At 35.4% G+C, this 17,079-nt stretch overlaps 1 protein-coding gene across 1 annotated transcript; it reads left to right on the top strand.

Annotated features, from left to right (window-relative positions):
- Window positions 1-11,779: 11,779 nt before the first annotated feature.
- LOC111044422 (cytochrome c oxidase subunit 13, mitochondrial) lies at window positions 11,780-16,757 on the top strand. Its single transcript, XM_022329574.2, has 3 exons — window positions 11,780-12,154; window positions 13,066-13,229; window positions 16,226-16,757. The coding sequence occupies exons 1-3, from the start codon at window positions 11,950-11,952 to the stop codon at window positions 16,451-16,453; spliced, it is 597 nt and encodes a 198-aa protein (XP_022185266.2). The 5' UTR covers window positions 11,780-11,949; the 3' UTR covers window positions 16,454-16,757.
- Window positions 16,758-17,079: the final 322 nt, after the last annotated feature.

Genomic DNA, 17,079 nt, shown 5'->3' with positions numbered 1-17,079 from the left:
CACCCACCTCTATCTGATGGATTAATATTATCAAATAAAGTATGCAGGTCTTGCACTAAGCTCCATTGTAGAATTCTGATACTAGCGCGGTGATCAATGTTTTTGAGGCATTATTATTCAAGTATCGTCACCAAGCTAGAACGTACTACATTGACAATTGACAAAATAGTCAGATGTTTTAATCTTGATCAAATATCTACTGGCGCCATCAAAATTCTACTAATCCATCCTTGGTGAACGTGATTGATAAGCTAAGTAAATATTACTTCAGACATTGGGGATTATCTCTACCGAAGAATATCCATTATAAGAAGGATTCCATTCAGAATCTACATCATTTAGTTTCCGATAGTTCCAGTCCTCCGCCGGAAGGAGCAAGCTGAAAGTATTACTATATCTTTTAGAGGGGTCTACCTTTTGTGGGGGTCTACCTTTTGTGGAGAACATTTTTCAACTTGGATTTTCCATTCATAAAGAAGGCAGGCAAATGACTCGTGGAGTCGTTAACAGTAAAAATTGAATTTATCACGAAACGGCGATAACAGATATAGGATTTCACCCAGCATTTGCTGATTGGAGAATCAACAAAAAGCAAATCCAGGAATCAATAATGATGTTCACTTCATCAAGATTTCAGTTGATTGAGAATCAATCCAGGTATAGGGTAGTTTAGTACCGCCAGTTTTTAGTACGTTAAGCTACTGTATTTGTTTCTAGAGAGTCCAGTAGATACAGTATCATACTTTCAATTCCAAAATTATAAAATAATTGCGAATAATACCAAAGAGGATAATCTTAGTCTCGAGATAATCTCATCAATTCTGCTTATTATTCGATAGTCTAAGCAAGATTTCAGTTGATCATGAAGCATCTCGTGGTGTCCAAGGTACCTAGAATAAATGTATTCAAATGTACCTGTATTCTAGGTACATTGGTGGAGTCATTAAAAGTAAAAATTGAATTTATCACGAAACGGCGATAACAGATGTAGGATTTCACCCAGCATAAGCTGATTAGAAAATAAAAAAAAAGCAAATCCAGAAATCAATAATGACATTCACTTCTACAAGATTTCAGTTGATCACGAAGCAACCCGGGTATAGGGATCGAAGTTCTGTATCTCCAGTTTTAATTACGTTAGGTTCCTGTAATTGCTTCAAGAGACTTCAGTGGATACAGTACCATACATTCAATCCAAAATTATCGGATTGCGAATAATACCAAAGAGGATAATCTTAGTTTTGAGAAAATCTCATAAATTCTACTTGTTATTTGATAATCTTATTCAGTTTAATCACAATTTTGATTTCTACTTTCTGTGATTATACCAACATATTGCCATTTCATAGCAAAAACCCAACCCCCAACTTTCCCCCAACACAACCTTTACCTAGTAACTAACTTTTCTTAAAGCCATTCTTCCTAATCCTTAACTAGTGTGCAAAACACCTTAACAATGGTGTGTATCAACAAAGAGAATATAATATCATAGATAAGCTTATGCTATCTTTTCTATATGATACAACTCTCCTCATTAACAATATTTTTGAACTTCTTTGTAGTTTCTATTCCTCCATGGATACAGCCTGCATCATCAGCATCAACAAAAACTTGATGAGGTGGAAACTTGATGTACTGATCGCATCAACTTCCCATCTCTTTCCAGCATCTGAAGGACTGTTCAAAATAGGTACTTGATAAACTGAGAACTCGGCGAACTGATGCACTCCCATCAAGAAGAGACCAGACAAAGACCGCGATTAGCAGACAAGCAAATATGAAGTGGCATCTGGCTCCAGTCATCATAGAGCATTATTGTTTTAGGGCGGTTAATCAAATTGTGAAATTAATTAATTTATGCTATAATATCGGGGCACCGAGCTTCGCTCGTTATTTTTATTTATTGATGAACAGAACTTGATATTTATCGATCTGGAAAAAGCTTTTGATACTGTACCAATACAGAGACTTTTCGAAATTCTAGACAAATCAGAAATTAATGAACATTATATCTCTGCTGTCAAAGAAATTTACAAGGACCAAGAAAATGTTATAAAAATCGGAAACAGAGTGCCAGAGCCAAAAGCCTTATTTGGTACAAATAAGGGCGTACGTCAAGCCTGTTGTCTCTCTCCAACCCTGTTCAAAATCTACCTTGAGGATATATTACAAGAATGGAAAAGAAAATGTAAATGTATGGGTATCCCAATAAATAACGAATATATTTACTCACTCTTGTTCGCTGATGATCAAGTAATAATGGCTGGTGATGAACATGATATTCATTACATGATCAGGAAGCTTGCTGATTCTTATGAAGGAAATGGAATGAAAAATAAATTTCAAGAAGACCAAATACCTAGTCTCAGGAGGTACAGCTAAGGATCTACAAGTTGGAGATCATAAGGTGATGCAATGTGTTGAATATAAATACCTGGGCAGTGTAATATCATCAGAGAGCAATTCCAAGAGAGTGATCACAAGTAGAATTGGACAGGCTAGGCAGGCAACACAAACATTAAAATTCCATACTTTGGTCCAAAAATATTACAAATCCCAAAAAAATAAAAATGTATCATTCAATTGTACAGAGTATATTGCTCTATGGCTCTGAAACATGGGAATTAACAAAACGAGACACTCAAAGAATAAATGCTGTGGAAATGGATTTCTTGCGCCGGAGTTGTTGTGTTTCAAGGATGGATCAAGTGAAGAATACGGAGATAAGGAACAGAATAGGGAAACTGGACACAACCGTAGAGCAGATTGAAAAGAAGCGCCTTGTATGGTTAGGACATGCACAGAGGATGAGAGATGAGAGGTGGCCCAAAAAGATACTGGATTGGGATCCACCTGGAAAAAGAAGGAGAGGTAGATCGCCCGAACTGTGGAACAAACAGGTGTATACGTGTATGAAGAATAGAAATCTGGTCCAGGGAGACTGGAATAATCGCAATAAATGGCAAATGGGATGCGAGAAACGGCTGGAGCTGTAAAATAGACTCGCTTATAATACATATAGTATATGAACAGAACACAATTCTCTAAAATGATCGTGTTTATATTTCACAGCTGGCTATACGTCATCTTATGAATTTCGGGGATGCGATATTTTGATTTTTCACATACTCAATTTTTACCATCCACAGCTGTTTCAGCCAAGGATTAATTATCCTTTTAATGTCGTTCAGCGAGTTTTCCCAAGGATGAGACCTAGTGCAATCGAAACTTTATATCATAAACCTACTATGTTCCAAGTTTCGTGAAAATTGTTAGAGCCGATCCGAGATCCGTTAAATATAGATAACCAGATATAAAAATAACCAGATATATAATTAATACAGAAATTGCTCGCTTGATATAATGGGATAACAAAATTCCTTTCATATTGATTTCTAATACTGGCAAGCTCCTCTCTTGAACGCAATTTCGAATGTGAATGGAAAAACAAATGGAAACCAGTACACCATTCACGATTATTAATAGCAAATGAATGTTGCCTCTTCTTTCAACATCGAATTGCCTGTTACTGGTGAGCGTGTGATACCTTGCAGATAGCTGTTGTAATAGGTCCCAAGCCATCCATGTAAATGTTATCGCAAATAGCCCAAGTAATAGACTCAACGTTCGTGCTGTCAGAATGATTCGGTTAGCAATTGATAACATTCAACGCTTGAGGCCAAAGTGTACCTATAATATGTGAATCGGTTTTTCTATCGACCACTCATCCCTGGAATTGATAAATTGGTGGGAGGGGAAATTACCGTGCACCAGTACAGTGGGCGTGGTTCTCATGAATAACACTGGCTATAGATTGTCAATCGCGGCCCCGTATAAATAATGATATTAATAAGGGAATAAGAACGCTATCAGTATGATTCATATGGACCAATTATCGGGACTGGACTCGGATGTTGTGTGTTTTAGCGCTGGGGCCTGCTGGCGCACATAAAGCCTCCTTGTTCTTCACACAGTGCTCGATCAGAGGAAGCGGAAGGCAGGACACTGTAAATATGCAGTTGCTGCTGTATTACCTGCAAACCACATGGGGGAAACTCCATTCAGCCCTTGGGAGTACAAGAATTGCATATTGAGAAGTCTGGAAGCAGTTGGAAAGGATTGTTCAATCAGCAAATTTAGTCGAAATACTTATGCCCGGTTGCAGAGTCGCTACATAAAGTCATCCATAGTTAACAACTCGCCCATAAATAGATGTTCGTTGCAGAGTCGTTTGCCAGACCCTTGTTAGCTATGGCTCTGATAAGGCACACACATAAGTCACACTGCTGCTCATACCACTTTTTGCGTGGTATGCTTCTATTCAACTAATGTATTGGCAACGGAGAAAGAATCATTGTGAACAGTTCTTCCAAACCTCCAGTCGGATGACGTCACAACATGACGCTTGTTTATCACAAAACTGCTGTCTGCTTATTGTGTTGTTTATGCTTGGAGGTTACGAATCAAGATCGTAAACTGTAGACTATTGTAATTATTTTCAGTTTGATTTTATTTCAATTTGATTTTTTGATAGCTAAATGAATGGATTAAGTAAAATAAAATTAGAGGTAGAAGTAAAATAAGTAACTGGTGTATTTATTATCGTATAATATAAATATTAAAAAAAATTTTGACCAGAATTATTCCATTACCTTTTGGCATTTTGATATATCTTGGAAGCAAAACAGCCAGTTTACAAGATAAATTTCTAATGACTCTGCTTACGGTGCTTATTATTAAAACTAATAATTGATTATTTAAATTGAATATTGAAAATTGTATTACATCTTCGTCCAAGCTACTCGAATAGTCAATGATATTTTATTCAGTTGATTTACACTTTGTTGATTTAATTTACACAGTTTAAAATAGTTCACGTTATTATAATGTAATCAACTATTATGTATGATCATTTTAGTCAATGTATAATAAACTATTATTATAATGTATGACCATTTTTGTTTGTCTTTTAAAACATGCGAACAAGTCAACATAACCTTAAAATACACTTGGCGCGAATGTATAGTGGATTTATAAGCACGATTTTGGGCATTTAAATTAAGAGCACATTTAGTTATTGGTAGCCTCAGATGACGTCATCTGCCTGTAGGGTTTTCGTCAACGAAATTGGCCTGTTAAATAGTTAAGTCCGCGCTGTTAACTATGGGCGACGTTATTTGTCGACTCTGCAACCGGGCATCAATGTACCTACAATGCATGTATTCTGGGTACATTAAGAAAAATTATGTCAATAATTGTATTTTTGTGATTGCACTTACATGAAACGAAGTTTATTTGAAGATTCAAGAATTATTCAGCCTAGTATTATATTTTTAAAGAGATGATTGATCTTGTGAATAGTTCTATATTACAATCATCAGAGGTGGAAAATAATGTAAGAAATAACCGTAATTGTTCAAAACCATATCAGGAATCCAAAACTTTGAAATGTATTTCGGTTGGAAATGGGATTAACTCTTCATTTGAGAGAAATTCTTCTTCTCTCCCATTCTCTTCTCCAGTTGTAGCTAGCAGAAGGAATTATGTTGTTGCATATCATGAATAATATACAATCATACAACGTAACTTTCTGTCCACAGAACTCCAATATTAGAAAGCGACTGATGAATTCGTTGTTTTTGTTGCTCAAATTAGCTGATGAATAATCAGTATGGCTAATTCTGAGAAGTGTTGTCCGGGTCACATAACTGACTCCGTTTTCCTACTAATACAGCACTTATGACGTTAATGATATAATAAACAGTCATATTTATTGTTATCAAATAATATATTAATTTGTTCATTCACTGATTATCCCAATACCATGTTTGGATTATTAATTTCCCACAAAACAATAAGATTTTTTGCCAAATTAACTTAGTTTTGTTATGTTTGTTAATTGTTTTCAACTTATTGCTGATGTTGTCGACAATCATATGGATCACGCATTACAACTGGAGAGTATAATTATGGATTCATGAAATTACGAGAATTCTTCAGGATGAATAGGTACTTTTCTTTATTCTTGGAAGAAGACGGTGACGTTGGTAATGAGTCAAGCATATCTGTAAGTGAATCCGGCTCTCTAAGGATGAGGAAATGATGAAACTCAGGGACAATGTTTCTTAGTAGAGCAACTTATTTAATTTTTTAATATTCTTATGAAATCCCAGTGATTTTACCTACCATTTTGACCAAATCCAAGATATTTTTTCTGAGATTTGGAACATTTGAAACACGATAAATAGTTTCAATTGCAACCACTTATAGTTTACGATTGTACATCATGAATATTTGTGGCTTGTGTAGTGTCATATGATATTATAATATCATTCTATATCAGTTTAGAGTGAATCAGTGTAAAAATCTATCAATATTTTTCTACAGTCATGCATTTCATTGTTTCATATCGACTATTTTATTAATTTCAAAAAGGGTACTATAATTCTATTTTATAAATAAAAATAAGTAGCCCTGAATTCATAAATTTCAATTCAAGAATTTCAAGAATAGAACAAAACTATGTTTTCGTTACACGATAATATAAGGAACGATAAGAATAAAAAATACATGATATCTATGACAGTCCTTATTATAACTAAGATAATGATAATAAACAAGAATATTGGCAATTGAAAGTACAACTCACATGTACTACAATATGAATAAAATTCTTTATATGAGCCGTAATATTCAGAGCCGTCGAAAACATCTCCAGAAGAAAAGTCCTTTTTTCCAGTGATAACAAATAATGTTCCAATCTTTAGTCAAAATATTGAATGAATACGACTAAATATTATCAAAACCACTAATATATTAGAACAATTAGAGCTGTGGAGCAAATGACACAACCAATCAATTCTTGAAATAATGACTAGTCCCGATCAAGCTCCATTGAGATTCATCCATCAATTCTTGTGAATTCTAATACTTCTTATAACGGACCATCTACTTTCCATCATTTCAACAGTTCCTTCCACTTTCAACAAAAATATTTTTGATACTGTGTTAGAGTATCAATCACTCATCAAACTAGAAGTAATTGTAGATGATAGAGCTCTCATTTTATATATATTTTTTTAATGTTCAAACTATTCACTTCCCATCTGAAATTAGCCTGTACTATAAACAAACCAAATAAGTTTGCCTCATCGGTGCATGTACCCGATGCTCCCGGAGATAATATCAGTACAACTAACAACTACTGCACGCTGTTTTCGTGAAGAGTAGCATCAGCTTGGCTCTTGCTGAGTTCACTCAATGAACTTGAGCACATACCAGCTACAGCCTGCAGTTGTCTCTCTTGTTTACTGACGCATACTAGTTCACACTCCTGTGAACTGACAGACGCACAGGCGCATTCAGACACGATTCTAACCACACTTTAAAATGTGAGTATTATAACAGTACGTGGTGTAGTTCATTGAGCCACTGGCCATAGAGGAGGTGGCTGGTGAATGTGAGACTCCGCCTCTAGGTGCTTGCAGGCTAATTGCAACCTCCCAATCCCCATGCACACTTGATCAATCCTCCCCCACCTTCCAATTCGATTCTGCCCACACACTTGCTGTATCATGCACGCTGGCGACTGCTGCTTCAATTCTTGGATTAGTTCGGTTCGAATGCTGCTCTAGGCCTATCACAAACAAATACAACTGACAGGACTTAATGTACTCCTTGAATGCATCACAATAATAGATTGATATGAATAATATAATTCACAATTGTTCAAGATTTTATCCTATCTGTATGTGACCGGATCTCGAAAACGGCTCTAAGATTCTCACAAAATTTGGAAGAAAGTGTGTTTATGATATGAAAATTCGATTGCACTCGGTCTCAACCCTGGGATAACTCGCTGAAGGACATTAAAAGGATAAATACGTCCTTGGAAAAAAAGCTGGAAATTTTGTCGTTTGTCGATACTGTAATGGGAGTGAGTGAACAAGTGCATGTGTGGGATCATTCAGTGATCTCACGAGAAAAATTCAGCAAAAAAAAATTATTTTCGTTTATTCTCTTTTTACTTTCCTTGCCCTATTACCATAGGTAAGGAAAGTATTGCTTTCCGAAAAAAATTAAGGTACCCCAATTTCTAAATTTTTATACGTTGCAAGGTCCCCTGAGTCCGAAAAAGTGGTTTTTGGGTATTGGTCTGTATGTGTGTGTGTGGTGTGTGTGTGTGTGTGTGTGTGTGTATGAGTGTATGTGCGTCTGTGTACACGATATCTCATCTCCCAATTAACGGAGTGACTTGAAATTTGGAACTTAAGGTCCTTACGATATAAGTATCCGACACGAACAATTTCGATCTGATGCAATTCAAAATGGCGGCTAAAATGGCGAAAATGTTGTCAAAAACAGGGTTTTTTGTAATTTTCTCGAAACGGCTCCAACGATTTTGATCAAATTCATACCTAAAATAGTCATCGATATGCTCTATCAACTGCCACAAGTCACATATCTGTAAAAATTTCAGGAGCTTCGCCCCATCAATGCAGATAGATTCCCAATTATCAGGCTAGATCTCATATAAACAATCTATATCTCATCAAACTAGAAGTAATTGTAGATGATAAAGTTCTCATTTTATATATATTTTTTTAATTTTCAAACTATTCACTTCCCATCTGAAATTAGCCTGTACTATAAACAAACCAAATAAGTTTGCCTCATCGGTGCATGTACCCGATGCTCCCGGAGATAATATCAGTACAACTAACAACTACTGCACACTGTTTTCGTGAAGAGTAGCATCAGCTTGGCTCTTGCTGAGTTCACTCAATGAACCTGAGCACATACCAGCTACAGCCTGCAGTTGGCTCTCTTGTTTACTGACGCATACTAGTTCACTCTCCTGTGAACTGACAGACGCACAGGCGCATTCAGACACGATTCTAGCCACACTTTAAAATGTGAGTATTATAACAAGTACGTGGTGTAGTTCATTGAGCCACTGGCCATAGAGGTGGTGGCTGGTGGATGTGAGACTCCGCCTTCTAGGTGCTTGCAGGCTAATTGCAACCTCCCAATCCCCATGCACACTTGATCAATCCACCCCCACCTTCCAATTCGATTCTGCCCACACACTTGCTGTATCATGCACGCTGGCGACTGCTGCTTCAATTTCTAGAAGTGTTCAGTTTGAATGCTACTCCAGGACTATCTAAAAACAAATACAACTGACAGGACTTAATGTACTCATTGAATGCATCACAATAATAGATTGATATGAATAATATAATTCACAATTGTTCAAGATTTTATCCTATCTGTATGTGACCGGATCTCGAAAACGGCTCTAACGATTCTCACAAAATTTGGAACAAAGTGTGTTTATGATATGAAAGTTCGATCTCATCCCTGCACTCGGTCTCAACCCTGGGATAACTCGCTGAAGAACATTAAAAGAATAAATACGTCCTTGGAAAAAAAGCTGGAAATTTTGTCGTCTGTCGATACTGTAATGGAAGTGAGTGAACAAGTGCATGTGTGGGATCATTCAGCTGATCTCACGAGAAAAATTCAGCAACAAAAACTTATTTTCGTTTATGGAAAGTATTGCTTTCCGAAAAAAATTAAGGTACCCCAATTTCTAAATTTCTATACGTTTCAAGGTCCCCTGAAAGTGGTTTTTGGGTATTGGTCTGTATGTGTGTGTGTGGTGTGTGTGTGTGTGTGTGTGTGTGTGTGTGTGTGTGTGTGTGTGTGTGTGTGTGTGTGTGTGTACACGATATCTCATCTCCCAATTGACGGAATGACTTGAAATTTGGAACGTAAGGTCCTTGCAATATAAGAATCCGACACGAACAATTTCGATCAAATGCAATCCAAGATGGCGGCTGAAATGGCGAAAATGTTGTCAAGAACAGGGTTTTTTTGCGATTTTCTCGAAAACGGCTCCAACGATTTTGATCAAATTTATACCTGAAATAGTAATTGATAAGCTCTATCAACTGCCACAAGTCCCATATCTGTGAAAATTTCAGGAGCTCCGCCCCATCTATGCAAAGTTTGATTTTAGATTCTCAATATCAGGCTTCAGATACGATTTGAACAAAAAAATTCGAGTGGAAAAGATTCAGCATAAAAATCTCTACAATTATTGTTCAGTGACATTTTTTCCTAAATTGAAAATAAGCAAGAAATTCCAGAAAATGTGATTATCCAATCGCAAACTGTTGATTCTATTAAATGATTCACTATGAAGAGATAACAGACCTCGTATGTCTCCAGTGTTATTGTCCTGTCACCAGCTGGCTCAGATCTTTGTTTATAAGTAGACTTGATATGCGCGATAACACTAGCGTCAGGTGATCAATTTTCATTACGGCAAGGAAAGTTGTGTGAGTGCGCCACACCAGATTTTTAGAAAACATTTTCACTTCAGAAAGTACAAATTAGTAACTAGATGCTGTGAGTGTAGATTAGTAAATAGTATATTAACAAATATTGTAGCAAACATAGTATATCATTCTAAATCGAATTCATAGTATATATCTATTTGTAATTGATGATATGTTTGTTTTTTGAGGTAAATAAATTGTTATTTTGATGAGTGATAGTAGCTTAACCTAGATTTTGATTTGGACTGTAGTATAAATTTGAAAAGTGACAGTTTTGTGCATAAGCCTATTGTGCCTCCTTATGTAACTGTAAAAATAAATAATTAAATAAATATAAACTATAAATACAATCTTTCGTTACAAATTTTCTATGCTTTTACACTCCAGAGCAAAGCTCGGTCCCCCGATATTATCACTTATTACTGGAATATGAATACACAATCACAATACTCATGAATATAATATAGAATCAGCATGCAAAGATGTTTGTGCGCTCACAGATTGATATAAAAGATAATTCAGCAAAGAGCAAATATTCTTTCGTCTATGATGTCAATAAACTTGGAAAGGAATAGACAGAGTCACAACAGATTGCATTCAACAATAAATAAGTGACAAAATTTCAAAATCATAGCTACACTTAAGCAGTTTTGGGAAATATTTGAGAAAAATATCAAACAATTATTCAATACCTGACATTAAGCTAGACATTGGGAGTATGTCCACCCAGCCACTCCTGATGCTTACGCCTGAGAATGCTGTGGTGTAATTGGTCACATATCTCGACAATTTTTATAACATTTGACAGTCAATAACTACAAGTTCATAGCACTTTGGTGATTTTATCAGTCTGCTCAAAAGTGCATTGAGATCATATCAAGTTGCCAAGAATACTGTTTCGTATATATCCTGTCTATGTTAATGGGGAGGCATTACCTCCCCATTGGAGGAGGATTTTTTCGAAAATAACATTGAAAGTATTATATTGATCTAACGCAGCAATCAGCATAATGTGCAGTGAGCAAAGAAGTCTGCACTAGATTTGGACTTATTTTACCTGTGAGATGATTTTAATTAATAGATCATAATTTTAGCTTAAGTTGCTTTACAATCGAAGTTTTATAAAGTGTGCATGAATTCATAGATGAACCAAATGTACCTGGGGATTTATTCTAGGTGCATTGGATTATTCTATTCTAGGTACGGTGCCGTAAATAATAATATAGAACGAGCTAAAAGTTGTTTATTCTTATCTACGTATTCAGTAGATAAAGTACCGGTTGCACATAAGCCAGTCAAATTTTAATCGTGATTAATTTCACGAGAACCAATCAGAAAGCCATCTCTCCTAAAAAAGGTTTCTCTGACTGGTTCTTGTGCTCTTGGCTTTTGTGCAACCGGGCCAAGGGGAATTCCTCTTGGAGAGTTATTAGATTTAAAACTTACCATATGAGAAACTGATGTATTCTTCTTGTTCTACTCAAATCGAGCTGAAGCTTTTCAGGTTGCACTATAATTTCAAATATACTGCTGGTACAGTACACTTCGACACTTATTAGTAAACATGTAAACAGAAACACATTGGAAACTCAACACTGAAAACATGTTCACATCAAAATTCACAAGTTTGATCCAAAACAAAAACATTCTAGGAAGGTCATTATTTTCTCGTTCTAAAAAACCCAGTCCATCGTGTCCACCAAAAGAGGAGAAAAAACCATGCGATTGCCCACCTCCAAAAGAACATAAGGAGTGTCGAGATGACTTTAGCAAGCAGCTTATGTCACAGAGATTGATTTCAGATCAACGTAAGTTGCAAATATTCAAAATAATTTATCAATTCGACATGATTGAATAATATTTTACAATGGTATATGGGAGATGAAATCTTCTTTATTTTTGAAGTTGGTTCTAAAAAATAACAAGATTAATAAAGCTGCGTTTACACCAAAGTTTTTAACAAAATAACTATTGAATATAAAATAAATACTTTTTTGTCCTTATAGATTCTATTAAACATAACTTATCACACACATGATGTGCATATGCGTTTGTCAAGCTCCGTTTAATTTAATAGAATCTATAAGGAGGGGAAAAAAACATTTTGTTAACAATTTTGGTGTAAACGCAGCTTTAAGGTAAAGCATTGTGCATCAATGTACTGATGCACACTCAATGATATGTCATTTCACATAATTTTCTAAAAGCATTGATACTAATCTAATATACAACTATTATACTACTGAAATTTCCTCCATAGTCGACTTATTGACAAAGTCTTTTTGATAAGTTTTTCATAATTCACTTGAAATCTCTTTGTCATTTTTTAGGCTAATTCGTTTTCGAACGTTCTCCTTCCAGTCTAGTCTTCATTTTCAACTATGATTTGATTAGACGTTGTCACGATTAGCTAGGCAGTTAATGGGATTTTAATATTGAGTCCCAATTTATATATTCGTTCATTCATTTACAAACTCTTCTGGGGCATCAGTTGAGACCAACAACAATAGTCTCATAAACATAGGTTGAAAGAACAAAAATAATGCATTGGCCTATATACATCTATCAAAGATAGAAAGATCTAATTCTTGACATTTTTAACTCTAAACTTGAGAGATCTAACCCAAATACAACTAACCAGTTTTACAAAATAGAGCCTGTTGTTTAGAAAATAATGTAACTTGAACATTTTACTAAATACTATTATAATTTGTTTCAGATCAATCTGAAATTGAAAGCGCTAGGAAGAAATGGCGGTTTATCACGTTGTTCATAGCTTTGCCGTTGATCATCGCTCTCTCACTGTCAACTTTGCTAATGGGGGAGAGTGAGCACACTAGGCCACCCTATGTTGAATACGAGTACATGTATCGCAGGGTGAAAGTAAGTAGGAGAAACCAATGTCATACAACTATCATTTTCATCTATACCACTAATATAATGAATAAGCCTATCATTACTGATGTATCTATATATATAAAAGCGAAATGCCACTCACTCAGTGACTGACTGACTCACTCACTCGCAGAAATAAAAATCTACCGGACCAAAAACGTTCAAATCTGGTAGGTATGCTCAGTTAGCCCTTTAGAGGCGCACTAAGAACGGATTTGGGAAAATTTCCAAAGATACGCCCAAAATCTGTGTTTTTCCAGCGTTTTCTCAGCTTTATCGAGAACAAATGAACACAAAATGTTCAAATTTAGTACAGAAGCTCAGCTAGGGTGTAATAATGCATTGTTAAAAGGAATTTTCAATAACGTCAAAGATACGCCCAAAATTAGCGGCTTTCCAGCGTTTTCTTGCGCTTTATCGAGAACAAATGAACAGAAAGTATTCAAATTTACTACAGAAGCTCAGCTAGGATGTAATAATGTTGTGTTAGAAGGAATTTGAAATAACGCCAAAGATACGCCCAAAGTTAGCGGTTTTTTGCGTTTTCTCAGTTCTTTCATCAAGTAATAGACAGAAAATATTTACAATATGCAGGCGAGCGTGCAAGAATCGTCATTCTCGGAGGACCCAGTCGGGGGTCCAGGGGGCGGAGCCCCCTGGCTAGACGGATATGGCAAGCGAAGCGAGCCTGACGGCTAGTGATGGATATGAATGTTTATCATGTTGCAAAAATGAAATATATCTTCACTATACTTCATCTCTCAAGAAACTATCTGGAACAAGGAATTAAGATAGTACTGATACTATAATTGTCTCTTTACAGTCTAATGATATTTATGTAATTGGATTGACTTTCATGAATGATGAAGTTTCAGTAAAAATTCAAATCCACATGAAAATTTATGGACACTATAGTCAACCGCACGAAAATAGTCCGATGGAAATTGGAACAGATGAGTGTGCCGTTGCCAGATAAGAGTTTATCAATATTGTCCACAGCTGTATGAATGAGAAGTGAATAGTTAAAAAATAATCTCATAGTCTTGGAATGTTGAATCCATTATCAAGTTTTTCTTGAATAAGAAAATTGAATAATATTTTTATAATACACCTTGACGAATTGGCAACGTCTATGGGTAAAGGAGGGAGGGTTAGTAGGTACTCAGCCGTTTCAATTTCTATCGGACATTTTAGTGCGGTTCAGTGGTTTTGCCATACATTTTTTAGTTTTAATACACACTTCCATCAAGATTGAAAACATCGAAATTCAAACTATTGATTATTTTGTACAATTGAATTAGAAAACTATTTCAGTTTTTGATACTGCTGATATTTAGCACAGAATACTATTTAGCTCTATCAGGTTCATGAAATTCTATCAAAGAAGTAAGTCTGAGTTTCTTTTCTCGTTTCGAAATTTCTCTATTAACACAGTATTTTCCAGATATCAGTGATAATTCAGTGAAATATTTTTATTTGATGCAATTCTCAACATATCTAGATTCTAAATTTCTGGTTCATATATATATTTTAAACTCAAAATTGGACAGAGATTAAGAAGTAATGATGAACATAACCTACTTTTGGAGTATTTCTATAAAAATTTTGGGCTAAAAGCCTGTTGCTCCTTTCCCAATCATTCATAATGAGTTAAGAATGAATATCGGGGCACCGAGCTTCTAAACATAAACTGCTCGTTTAATAGTATAGGATAACCAGACTTAAAAATACAGAAATTGCTCGCTTAATATAATACGATATTGTATCCATGAATCTATATATATAAAATCGAGATGGCACTCACTGACTGACTGACTGACTGACTGACTGACTCACTCACTCACTCACTCACTCGCAGAACTAAAAATCTACCGGACCAAAAACGTTCAAATTTGGTGGGTATGTTCAGTTGGCCCTTTAGAGGCGCACTAAGAAATCTTTTGGCGATATTTTAATTCTAAGGGTGGTTTTTAAGGGTTTAAAGTTCGTCTTTTAGCATGTATATTCTTCTTATTCCAATATCTTAAAATTATAATTGAAATGTCCATACCATATGTTAATATAGAACTATAATCTAGAGAGAGTACCTCTTCGAAACAGTTGTTCTGGTAACTAAATTAATAATTTTGTCAGGTTGGCATTAAGTTGAGTTGACTTTTTTAGGTTGGCACCAAGTTGAAGATTGAAATGCATTTATCCAGGACCTCCCAAATACCAATTTATCCAATTAGCCAAAATTAGCTTTTTCTCAGCTTTTCTGCGTTTCCTCACTTTTTTCAATAATTGATGGAAATATATTAAAAAAAATTCAGTACACAGGTTTAGCTGAGATGGAAGAATTTTTTTCGCCAAAGATACGCCGATATAATAACAGGTGTTTTTCGAGATCAAATTGACATAATACGTTCAAATTCGGTACAGAGGTTCCGCTGAGGTCTACATGCAGGCGAGCGAAGCGAGCCCGCTGATCTAATTTTTGGACGACCCAGTCGGGGGTCCAGGGGGCGGAGCCCCCTGGCTAGACGGATATGGCGAGCGAAGCGAGTAAATGAATGAATGATTATTAGTACTATCAACTCATTATCCTATGGAATTCAATAAATATGCCAACTTCTCAAATTCATTTTTCCACGTATGTATGTACGTATAAATGAATAATTATTAGTACTATCAACTCATTATCCTAAGGAATTCAATAAATAGGCTAAATTCTCATATGCATCCAACGCTATTGTGAGAATTGAATTTGAAAAGCTAGTAAGTTCAGTTTCAAATCTCTATTCCTTTCTATTAATAACTAGATCAATCTTGTTATCTTGGTGCTGGTTGCACAAAAGTCTGTTGAATTTTAATCCTGATTATTTCCACGAAAAACAAACAGAGAAGCCGAAATTCACGTAAAATTAATCAGGATTAAAAATTAACTGACTTTTGTGCAACCGAGCCTTACACAATCTCAGCATCCGTCTCAATTTTGTTTTCAGCCTTTCTTTTGGGGTGATGGCAAGAAGTCATTCTTCCACAATCCTTGCTTGAATCCAGTGCCAGGAATAGGCTACGAAGATGATAAATGCGAGTGGATGCAACACAAAGCGGTCGTCGAAGAGGAAGATGAAGAAGAGCCAGAAGAAAGTGCTGAAAACAAACCTGGTGAAACTACAGGTGAAAGCAATGGAGAGAATGCTGAAGATGACGAACCTGGAGAAGAATGAAGGAGGATTTTCTTACAAGGTGACATCCTGGAACATCGGAATCTGTACACTCTCGATTTTTTTAAAAATATTATACTGGAAAATATCATGTAATTGTCGATCAGATTAAAACCACGAATGGCGATGAATATTTTCCACTTCCTTGACAAATGATCTTAATCATCTTCAGCAAAAACGTAGAATTTTCTCACAAGGTTGCACTTGGAGCATCGGAATCTATACACTCTAGAAAATTTACAAATATTATACTAATAAATATCATGTAACGTGTTGAACAGATTAAAACCACAAATAGTGATGAGTATTTTTTTCACTTTCTTGACAAATGATGTCGAAAACGAAGAATTTTCTTACAAGGCGACAACTTTTGGAGCATCAGAATCTGTACACTCTTGAAAATATTAGAAATATTATACTAGAAAATTTCATAAAACAGATTAAAACCACAAATAGTGATGAATATTTTTTTTCACTTTCTTGACAAATGATCTCAATAATCTTTGTTAGAAACACAGAAATGCAGAGAAATCAATGAACTCTTGGGTAATCTACGATTTGCCCAGTGTTGAGTATTCTCCTGGAGAAAGGAATTATAGGAGTTAGCACTTGTGATGCGTAATCTTTGT

The sequence above is a fragment of the Nilaparvata lugens genome, chromosome 1, assembly GCF_014356525.2.
Source record: "Nilaparvata lugens isolate BPH chromosome 1, ASM1435652v1, whole genome shotgun sequence".
NCBI lineage: Eukaryota > Metazoa > Arthropoda > Insecta > Hemiptera > Delphacidae > Nilaparvata > Nilaparvata lugens.
Note: the sequence above shows the minus strand (reverse complement) of the source record. Positions and strands in the feature narration are given on the sequence as shown.